Genomic DNA, 12,057 nt, shown 5'->3' on the forward strand with positions numbered 1-12,057 from the left:
TATGTTTAACAAAGCAAGGAATTTTTCACAGTATGTTTGATAATATTTTTTCTTCTGGATATAGTCTTATTGGTTTTATTTTAGCTAGAATAAAAGCAGTTTTTAATTTTTTAAACACCATTTTAAGGACAAAATTATTAGCCCCTTTAGGCTATTTTTTTTTCGATAGTCTACAGAACAAACCATCATTATACAATGATTTGCCTAATTACCCTAACTTGCCTAGTTAACCTAATTAATCTAGTTAAGCCTTTAAATTGCCCTTTAAGCTGAATACTATTGTATTGAAAAATATCTAGTATTATTTACTGTCATCATGTCAAAGATAAAATAAATCAGCTATGAATTAAGTTATTAAAACTATTATGTTTAGAAATGTGTTGAAAAAGTCGTCTCTCCGTTAAAATGCTAATAATGTGAGTTTGAATGCCATTTCACGACATTTATTACCATATACTGAAAGCAGCAGCAGATCTTGAAAATTAAATAAACTGTTTGAAATTGAACTTTAAAACTAAACTCGAGTGATTCAGCATCTACATTTAATAATGTTAAAGAGGTTTAATATGCGTTAATTGGATTATAAACCTTACCATTTTACTGGACTGCAGTAAGTGCATATTCTGTGCTTCTGAATGGCTTCATTTAAATTTATGTCTGCTTTGTTTGGTGCAAACAGCCAGATTGTTTATTATTGCAAATGTCTTCACATAGCGTGTTGTTAGGACATGGAGTTACAACATAACCTATTCACCTAATGTTTACGTTCGTAATATTTATAATATTTAATAACCCTGTCATGTGGAACTCTGAATCTTTGTCTCATTTCAGAGTCTGCTACTGCCCACAGGTGGTTGCATTTCGGTCACAGGCGCATACTTTGAGAGCCTTTCTGAATTGAATGATTTTAATACGCAATTTTCCATCAAGGCAACCTAGATTGCTGAAATATAAATGGCTAAACTGGCATTGAGCGGGTTAAATGACCAAAACAAAGACAGATGTGCCGGCATGGAGCACACATATTCAAAGCAGAATATCTGACTTCAGTATTGTTTTTCATATAAACAAGAATGTTTACTTAGCATGTTTCAAAAATATTTGCCAACATATTATTGTATTTTTATGATTTAGAAGAGTCAAAAACTCTTAGAAGAGTCAAAAGCCGAATACTGGTATCTTGCAAAATAGCTAGTAAAATATGATGTATCGTAATCAAGGCAAAGACAAAGAAAGTAGTTACTGTGTTACAAATGAGTTATGTTGAAAAAAAATCTTCTCTCTGTTAAACAGCACTCGGGAAATATTTAAATATGAATTCAAATTTCACAGGAGAGCTAATAGAGCTGCTAAGAAAGCTGTTTTCAAACAAACATATGCTTTATAGGAATAATCTGACCTACTAGCATTAACAGTCTCTATTCTATATTACGCCTAACAATCCACATAATAATATAACAATCTACACTGTAAAAAAAATCTGTAATTTTATGTTTTATTTTTAGGTACTGAAAAAAATAAAAATAAAATAACGGCCGTTAAATTACAGAAATTAACCAGAAATTAAAGTTTATGGAAATTTCTGTAATTTACCATCCGTTACTGTATTTTACGTTTTGTTTTTTTACGGTTTTGTTTTTTTTACCCATAAAATTACAGATTATTTTTTACAGTGTAGTCAGAAATAGTGTGAATTTATTTAAAGAAGTGTGAATATTTTTGTGTACATCAGAGTTTTGCATCTTTTGGAACTATTGATTTTTTTTACACTTTTGCTTTGGTTATATCCCTTGACATTCTCACAAAAAACTGAGATTAAAATATTTATATCAAATGTTTTTCAGACAGCCCTAACAAATGCAATTTCAACCAATGCAATCTCTCTGCAAACCTGTATGTTGTATATTCTGTATAGTGTTTAGTATTTTCACCAGTTTCCAGGGAAACTATGGACTGTAGGATAGACCTGCCAGTAAACTGCCTCTGACTTCTCATTTTAAAGCCACAGTTAAACGCTCACAAGTGCTGGATCTGGCTTTGTCTCACCCTCAGGGAAGTTATGTATTGTCAGTGATATGAAGGAGGCTCGGAAGGTAGTTTTCAATGCGCTGCATATTACAGCAGACAGCGGTGATAAATGACTATATAAGAAAGTATTCCACAAGACATTTTCAGCATCATGTATCTCTGTCTTAAAATCAATGTACAGCTTTGACACTGTTCTTTTCTGTACTGTCAATCGATAGCAATACTTCAATGAAATATGAGCGTTAAAAGAAGAGAATCAAAGTGTTTTGGGATGCATTATATACGTACATGCATCACACGATTCGATTTCGAACTGTGTTTCAGAGTTACCACATATACTCTGCCCTTATTTATGATTTCAAAATCATTTCTTCATTCCTTTTCCTCATCTCTCCCTCTCTCCTTTTCTGCTTTTTACCTCAGAATCTTGACTTTGAAACAAAGTCAAGCTACACTCTGAAAATTGAGGCATCCAACAGGAACATAGACCCACGGTTCTTGTCTCAAGGACCGTTCAGCGATACGGCAATGGTGAGGCTGACTGTGGAGAATGTAGATGAGCCTCCTGTCTTCTCCTCTCCACTCAGTAAAATGGTCGTCTCTGAAGCTGCTAAAGTGGGAACGATGATAGGAACCGTCTCTGCAATGGACCCAGACACCACCAACAGCCCCATTAGGTAGGCCATGACCTCGTGGAATCGCTTTACACCATAGCGATAATGTTTTTATGAAGGCAAGATTACATCTCGAGAAAGACTACAGATTTTTTAATTAAAGCTTTAAACCTTAATAAAAATATAAGACCTGGTTTTTGTGTTGAGATAATATCAGTATAGTCTTTAGCTGGATTGCATTTTCCTCTTGCGCTCTAATATGTCTACGGATAGAGATCTTATCACACTTATTTGTGCAAAATGAATTCTAAAGTTGGGGACTTGTTATTCATAAGTCTCTTTCTGCTCACCAGGGATACATTTATTTTATCAGAAATGCAATAAAATTGTGAAATATTCTATTCTGACATTCAATTTTCAGTGTCATTACTCCTGTCTATCTTCTTGTTCCAATAATGTCTTTACTTTTACTTCTGAATCTTATAAATTATATTATATTATATTATATTATATTATATTATATTATATTATATTATATCATATTATATTATATTATATTATATTATATTATATTATATTATATTATATTATATTATATTATATTATATTATATTTTTGTATTATATTATATTATATTATATTATATTATATTATATTATATTATATTATATTATATTATATTATATTATATTATATTATATTATTACATTAGAGAATTACAATAAGAATTCATGATTATTAATTACCATGTCATTTAAATAAAAAGTGTAACACTTTATTTATAGTGTCCTTGTTACACAAGTTTCATGTATTTACTATTGTAGTTACAATTAATCATTCATAATTACCTTGACTCTCATACTATACGTTATAGTACATGTGGTTAAATAATATTACTCAGTAGTTAAATGAATACACTTTAAATATTCAACCTTAAATTTACAGTAAATAATTGCATTACTTCCACTGTAAGGTACTGTATGTAAGTTCACAGTAAATTACTGTGAGGTAGTTCATAATAACAATAATTATGTAAATATTAATTTGCATGTGTATTCATTTATATGTTGAAAAAAATAAAGAGTTTTTGAATTACTATAACGCGCAGAAGATATAGCCCTTTTTACAGTAATTTGCTGTAATCATGATGCCTGCCTTAATTTCACAATAAAAGTCTGAATACAAAAAATTCACAGTTAAATCCTGTAAAGTGATACTAATGTAATTTACTGTGAAAAATTACAGTAACGTTGCAACAATTGAGTATTCAGCATTTTTTTTACAGTGTAGTTACACTGGAACAAGGGCACTTAAAATAAAGTATAATCCAAAAATAAATCCCATTTCCTCATGTGAATAAAGAAAATGTATTTGCAATGTGTCTTTAGCATGGGTACATGTACACATTTAACTGGGTTAGATGCTATCTGATTTCATTGATATCACATAACCACACATTTTTGTAAAAGATAACGCATATGCACATCATTAGTGCTGTTATTATTGCATGAAATGACTGCATTTGTTTATGTGGGAGTGGATGCAAATGCTGACTGTAAATGAGTTGTGAGGCTCAGGTGTTTTGTGCTGGAAGACAAATGCTCATAATTAAGTAGTTCTGTGCCTATGAGCCGCAGAAAATAATGATCGCTGTTGGGGCTGTGGCTTTAGGTCATATCTATAGAATTCATTTAAAGTCAAAGCCTGAAATTCATTAAAACTTTTTTTTCAGGTATTCAATCGACAGAAATACAGACTTGGAGAGGTTTTTTAACATCGAGTCAACAACAGGAGTCATCAGCTCTGCGAAGCCATTAGACAGAGAAGCAAACGCCGTTCACAACATCACCATCCTGGCTATTGAAAGCAGTGAGTGACCTCTGATTAGTTTGTGTGTGATTATGGAGCTAATTTATATGGTTGCTGTTATAGTTTGAAGGTCTTGTGAAATTTTGTGAAGGTTACAGTGAGAGTAATTATCTATCTTGGCTGAAACAATGAATGAAACACAAAATATGATCTATAAAGCAGGCCTGATTTATGTTTATGCTCTACAAACAAGGTCTGGGAATTATGGAAACTGACACTGTAATTCAGACAGCCACTTTTATTGAAAGATACCTCTCAGATTGCTTTACTTACTTTTTTTTTTTTTTACAGCAGCTGTGTTGAATTTTTTCTTAAGCTAAATTCTATTAGGATAACATCCTTCATAAAATTCGAGCCTTTAATTTCCCAATGAATATCATTATCCCAAGGCCGCTTAAACAGTTAGCCCTGCTCTGGAGTGATCAATATTTTAATCCAATGGTTTCTAAATCTTTTTTAGGTCAGCGCCCCTATCCATTATCCAGTTACTCCACAGACAGAAAGAGATAAATGTCATTCCTGAAAAGTAATGTTGAGTACTACTCTGTTTAAATAATAATAATAATGATAATAATAATAATAATAATAATAATAATAATAATAATAATAATAATAATAATAATAATAATAATAATAATAATAATAAATAATAAATAATAATAATAATAATAATAATAATAATAATAATAATATAATAATAATAATAATAATAATAATAATGATAATAATAATAATAATAATAATAATAATAATAATAATAATAATAAAAATAATAATAATTATTATTATCATTATTATTATTATTATTATTATTATTATTATTATTGTTGTTATTATTATTCATAATTAATAACAAAAATTTAAAATAAATAACTTTTTTTTATTTTTAAAATTTTATTTTATTTTATTTTATTTTATTTTATTTTATTTTATTTTATTTTATTTTATTTTATTTTATTTTATTTTATTTTATTTTATTTTATTTTATTTTATTAGTTTTAAATATATGCTGTGAGTGCAAATGTGGCATTCAAATTTTAAACTCTCACAAATAGCCAAACAGCAAACAAGAAGCATTGTTGTTGTTAATATCATCAGCATCATCATATTATTGTTAATGTTGATTAGATAGTATTGTTGTTGTTGTTGTTGTTGTTGTTGTTGTTGTTGTTGTTGTAATGGTGGTGGTATTCCAGTAACCCAAAGGAAAAATACTAAAATATTTGTATTTAATATTATCATGGTTTGCTCCTGGATGCTAGATGAGTTCACAGAAAGTTTGGCAGCCGCTGTACAGAAATGCTGAAGTGAGTCATTGCTAGAAACAATAGACCATCTCACATAATCACATTGTTATAAACAGACAGTAGCAAAACCACATAAAATATATGCATGCTTAAGAAATGCTATTTTAAACTGTGTCCTTGTCGCGCTGTTCGGCAGATATAGTTTTAGCATTCAATGTGTGCGAATGCGAGTGCTCTGGCCAGGTTGAAAACAGATGCTGCACCACTGAGGTGACCGCTGTCCATTGGCACCTCCAGAAAGCGTGTAGTTTGATGGAGTCTCGTCCTGATTGTAGCCGATGGCCAGAACCGCAGCTTCCTCTCCCACCCAACTTCTGATGCTGATTTTCACCGTGACCTTCACTCAAGTGCATCTGTTTTCACAGATCCCCCGCAGTACTCGCACAGACAGCCATAACCATATTGACTTGAGTGATGAAGGGGAATAATATCCATCATGTGGCTACATTTTTAACCCATATCCATAAACGTGGATGCACTTTACCAAAGTTTGTAGGTTCGTCCTCATGGACGATCAGTCATTGTCAGAGGCATCTACCGTCTCTGAAATGGCTTTTGGCAGAGAAGATTGAAATGTCCTCTTCTATTTGTCTGTAAGAATGAGACAGGGGATTGCTAGCTAACAAAAGGTAGCCTCAAAGTCATTTGTCTTTAGCAGATGTTGGGAAAGGTGTTAATGGCCCTGAAAATCATAAAGGAGTAAATTTCAATTTTTGGAAAATGGATATTTTAGATTTTAAGTGCAGCTGTATTTGAAAGGCTCTATCAGGGTAAAATTACTATGTGTGCAAATTCACTTGCAATCTGTTGTCTAATGACCATAAATGTGATTGTATAATCTATATTAATGTGCAGTTTGCTGACATAAATAGCCGTCATTCAGGAGAACTGACTATTATGAAGGAATTGTTAATTCAGGAAATGATTGGTTATCACTTTATTTTGATGGTTCCTTTAACGCATTTTGTTGAATTTAAGTTATATTGCATCTACATGCCAACTAATTCTCTATAGATTATAAGTAGACTGTTGGGGTTAGGGCTAGTGTAAGTTGACCTGTACTTGCAAAGTTTCTTAGTCAGTTAATGTCTGTTGAAGGAGCAGTATCAACAAATATTAAGCAGACAGTCTACTAATAGTCAAATGAGAAAAACATTTATAGTCAACAAAATGTGCAATAGGGACCATCAAAATAAAGTTATCAATTATAAGGCTGCACAATATTGACAAACAAAGATTTATGTTATTAATGTTATGTTATGTTATGTTATGTTATGTTATGTTATGTTATGTTATGTTATGTTATGTTATTTATTTACTAAATTGATTGATTGATTGAAAAGTATAGAAATAAGATTAGGAATATAAAAATCTCCTGTTATCTGAGGAATCAGTAACTCAATCAGAAATCTGCTATATAATATACCTTAAAATACCATCAAAATAAAGTGTTACCAATTATTGCTATAGGACTGCACAATATTGACACACAAAAAGATTTTTGTTCATGTTATTAATTTACTAAATTGATTGATTGATTGATTGATTGATTGCAATAAAATGTATTGCAAAGAATATAGACATTTCATTAGATGTTTTATAATTGGAAATATAATTATTGTAGAATGAAAGTGGAAAATCATTTACAACAAAAACTAATATTTAGAACTTTATTGAGTTTTAATGGACAAACAATTAGGGAAAACATGAATATATTTGTTATGTAAACCAAGTGTCTCCCAGTAGTCATAGAAATAACTTTATTAAATAAAAAATCTCTTTTATCTCAGGCCTCAATAGCTCAATAAGAAATATATTGTGATTATGTAAAAAAAGGGAAGAATATTCTAATTTACGTTATAGTATATCTTAATTTTCCCAGTGTTGGGTTGCGGCTGGAAAGGCATTCCGCTGTGGCGACCCCTGATTAATAATGGACTACGCTGAAAAAAATGAATGAATGAATGAATGAATGAATGAATGAATATATCTTAATTTCCCTTGTGGTAACATCAGCCATTTATGCATAATTCTCCATAACATTTAAATAATTACTATCTCTCATTGGCTACAATTAATGATTTCTTTAATAATGATGACTTTAATGATTCCCCAAAATAGTGTTTAGCTAGTAAACAGAAAGGACCCACAAGGTCTTTTTGAAAAGTCTTTGAAATTATTCGGTCAAAAAAAAAAGTGCAGCGCTGTTACATTTGTGACTGCACTTAACATGGCGAATTATGAGCCTGTGCCCAGGAGCGTCAGTTGTGACATTACAGCCACCGCCACCACAATGTGCTTAACAGCCACTGTCCGTGCCATGGACGCTGAGGTAACTTATCACCCGTTTTATTGTTCAGAGCATTGTAAAGCCAGTTATCCGGCGATGGCAGTCTGCCTGAGTTTAATTCACGGTAGATCCCTCATCCTCTAAAAAGTCAAATTAATAGATGAATTAGCTGTGTTTCTCTGTCCCAGCCTGCGACTCAGCATGTTTCCTGCAGGTGTGTATGGCAGCGGAGGCAGATGGGCTCTATATATCTTCAGCTGAAGATACTGGAAGGCTTGAGTCATATATTTACTAGAGCGGTTTTGTTGGGATATGCGTTTTCCCCAAACCAGATTAGGCAGTTGGGCTGAATTCTGCTAGCCACGTAAATAGTCAAACTAGTGCGGTGCGTACAATAAATCACACCGTTTTTCAATGGAAATCAACTTCGAATGAGCCAGCATTTTTCCAGCCGACTGCTGGTGCGTGTTCACACCTGCAGAATAGATTTATTTTTGCTCTCCATCAACTCATTTGGCTGAAGACCATGACCGCGTTTCGTCCTCCTCGGTGCCCCCAGATATCATCACCGCTGCCAAAATTATGGAAAGCCCGTAATGACAGGACAGCTTGCAAAAACGTGTCGAGATTTTGTCGATTAGCGCACCACTGAAATGCTCTTAATTGGTTTTTGTAGTGCATTGTGAGCATGCAGTCGATGTACTAGCAAACAGCAGTCGGCCCACTCAAAGGATACCAGCAGATGCGTCTGTTCTGGTTGACTAGAGGCTGTGTGCCCTCAACAGGTGTTTGCTGTTGGCTTGTGCTTAAGCGCCAACACCATTTGAGATATCTACATCGCATAGTTACACAACAAAAATAACCCCACGCCCTTGTGCAGTCTGTTAATTTGTTGATTGCCAAGTGCATCGTTCCTGCTGGCTGAAAATATCACCTTATTTGCTTAAAGTAGACCAAAAGCATGAAACAGATTGATGCTTAAGACACAAATTCACCCATGTCGCACTAGAAAGGCCTGTTTTGGATCCGATTGCTGACAAATGGGATAATAATTGCGCTTGAGCTGTTTATTTTGACAGCTGAAATTTGATTCAAAGTCACATAAAATTCCATTGCATGTATTGCAGCAGTAAATTTCATGGAGTCCTTTTTATGACTCTCGGCACGCATGGGAACAGTGAGCAGCAACAAAACTACAAAAAAGGAAGCTAATTCCCAGGTTTTTCTGCTACAGTACATCAATAATGGTGACTTTCACGTCTAAAGATTTTCTCCGCGGCTTCATCTCTTTATGTATACAGAGGGTCAAATTGCTAATGCAACTCCAGCTTCTGATGTAATTGCTTGTTTTTCAGCATAAAACGGAGCAAGTGAGCAAAGTTTAGGCAGCCACACTTTGAGAAGTACATTTGCAATCACTTGTAAGAACATCAATGGGAATTTTTAAGTGGGGCTCTAAAGAAAAGTTCAGGAGGTTCATGTTCATCTAATCTTGTCAATCACAACTAAAGAGGAGTTAAACGACTGCTTGGCTCACTCATGCGACAACTGCTTCAGCATCCTCCCACAATCTCTTTTCTACCTTTATTTTATGTGATACATGGAGAACATCCGGCATTTTTGTACTTATAAGTGTCATATTATGCATTATTACAAGATTTAATATAAGACTTAGGTGTCCCCAGGAGCAGAAATACTTCCTACCCTTTTTTTGGAAAGGGTGGAGCCTTGAAGCTTGCAGAATGTGTTATGCCTCATTCACACTAGCAGTGACTTTGTAACTGCCTGTCGCTCTGGGTGGCGACCTGCTGCGAACGCGGGTCTGTGTAGGTCTACAGCACAGAGACTACAACCGGCCTCTGAGTGAGCTGAGAAAGGATCACGTGAGCTCTACTGGCGCTCCTATTAGCTGTCACTCAGAAAAGTTGCTCTTCATTTGCATAAAATTGAAGGATTCTCAACTTTGTCGCATCGCTCGACACACCCACCTGGTCACCAACGGTTGCTGTTGAAGTCGCTCACTCTCCGTTAAAATAAATGGTCACTTGTCGATTGCCACTGGGAGTCACTCATAGTGTGAATGAGGCTTTACTTCAGCAGTATTAAACAAACATCTGCATGTTTCAATTTTTTTCATTAAGCGTGCACAATATTGATTATGAAATTCAAATGTTAACAGTTTTGGAATAAATCGTATGTCTATCAGTATATTAGATCTGTGCATCTCTTGAATATTTTGACTACATACAGTACTGCTAACACAGTGCAGCAACTTAACAAGCTCTGGGCGTGCACAATCCCAAACAAAAACTATACGGACTATAATTGAGGGTATGGATGGAATTCAGAAACAGTGCTTATTTGGGTAAATTATGGACAAACCAAACTACTGAGTCATTTTTTTACTGACATTTTTTTAAATTACATTTATAACCCAATAACTATTGGGTCATAACTCAGTTTGTTAAAGAAAATTATAATAATTATTCATTCATTCATTTTCTTTTTGGCTTAGTCCCTTTATTAATCGAGCGGATGCCCTTCCAGCTGCAACCCATTACTGGGAAACATTGATACACTGTTATTCACACACATACACTACTGACAATTTTTAGCTTACCCAATTCACCTATAGCGCATGTCTTTGGACTTGTGGGGGGAAACTGGAGCACCCGGAGGAAACCTACGTGAACATGGCGAGAACATGCAAACTCCACACAGAAACGCCAACTGACCCAGCCCAGGCTCGAACCAGTGACCTTCTTGCTGTGAGGCGACAGCGCTACCCACTCGCCGCCCAATAATAATAATAATATAGACAATAATTCTCTTTGGAGTGGACTTTGAAACACTGCAGCAGAAACAGGAAATTGTAATTGTAAAAAGCAATATACAGTATAACATTAAAAATAATGTTTAAATTCTAATTAAAATTGTAAAAAGCATAATATGGTATTTTAAACATATTTTTCAAGGTTTTATTTTTAATTTTATTTTCATCCAATTCACAGCAACACTTTTAACAGCATGTCTTTTCATAATATAAATCATTTCAATGCAGAATTAGAGAAAATGATGATTTAATGCCTCCAGTGAGCAAACCAACGGTGACTGCGGCCAGGAAGATGACATGGAACATATTTAAATAAATGTAACCTATTAAATAATGCAACGCATTAAAATAAATGAAACATATTGAAACAAATGTGTTTGTGTCCTCATGTTTTTTTTTCATGTATTAGCCTTCATGCATTCATTATCTTTTTCTCTCTTTGTGATTTTAGTGGATCCATCACAGGTGGGGAAAGGAGTGGCTCTGATTACAGTCATGGACATTAATGACAACGCACCAGTCTTTGCCATAGAATACGAGACGTTCCTGTGTGAAAATGTTGGACCAGGACAGGTACTGTATTGTGGCTTTTAATTTTATTTAAAGAAATGCTTTTATAAAAAATGTGTTTTTATACTAGTGCAGTAAACAAAAAGATATCATTAACTTCTCTGTATAAATTTTCTGTGCACCAATTTTGAAACAAATTAAAGAGAAATAGATTCATTATGTACTGCATTGATATTAGGTACTGTTTGTACTGTTGTGTAGGTTAAGGGAGTAATTCAGCCAAAATAAAAAAAAATTGGTTTTAATGTACCTAAGATTTTATAATTTTTTTAAATTGAACATTACTTTGTGTAACAATACAGATGTGACAACGGAGGTGATGCAATAGCATGATCTTTATTATACAAGGAATGGTCAGGGAGGCAAGAGTTGATCACAGGAGCAAAAAGTATTATGCGGGCGAGGCAAAAGAGAAGTCAAAAACAGGCAAAGAGGTCAGTTCAGGCGGCTAACATCAAAATCAATAAACGCGGCAAACACAGCAAGGAGAAATACTTTGTGGTAGTTACACGACAAGACTCAGCAATGAAGTGTGTGTGTGCTGTG

The 12,057-nt window shown here is 33.6% G+C and overlaps 1 protein-coding gene across 1 annotated transcript in view; it reads left to right on the forward strand.

The window, feature by feature from the left end:
* The window catches only part of cdh7a (cadherin 7a), a 102,785-nt gene that overhangs the window by 55,796 nt on the left and 34,932 nt on the right, over window positions 1-12,057 (forward strand). The window contains 3 exon segments of the mRNA XM_056476364.1: window positions 2,452-2,705; window positions 4,375-4,511; window positions 11,393-11,514. Of these exon segments, the coding sequence (XP_056332339.1) occupies window positions 2,452-2,705; window positions 4,375-4,511; window positions 11,393-11,514 (513 nt within the window).

This window comes from Danio aesculapii, chromosome 2 (genome assembly GCF_903798145.1).
Source record: "Danio aesculapii chromosome 2, fDanAes4.1, whole genome shotgun sequence".
Lineage (NCBI taxonomy): Eukaryota > Metazoa > Chordata > Actinopteri > Cypriniformes > Danionidae > Danio > Danio aesculapii.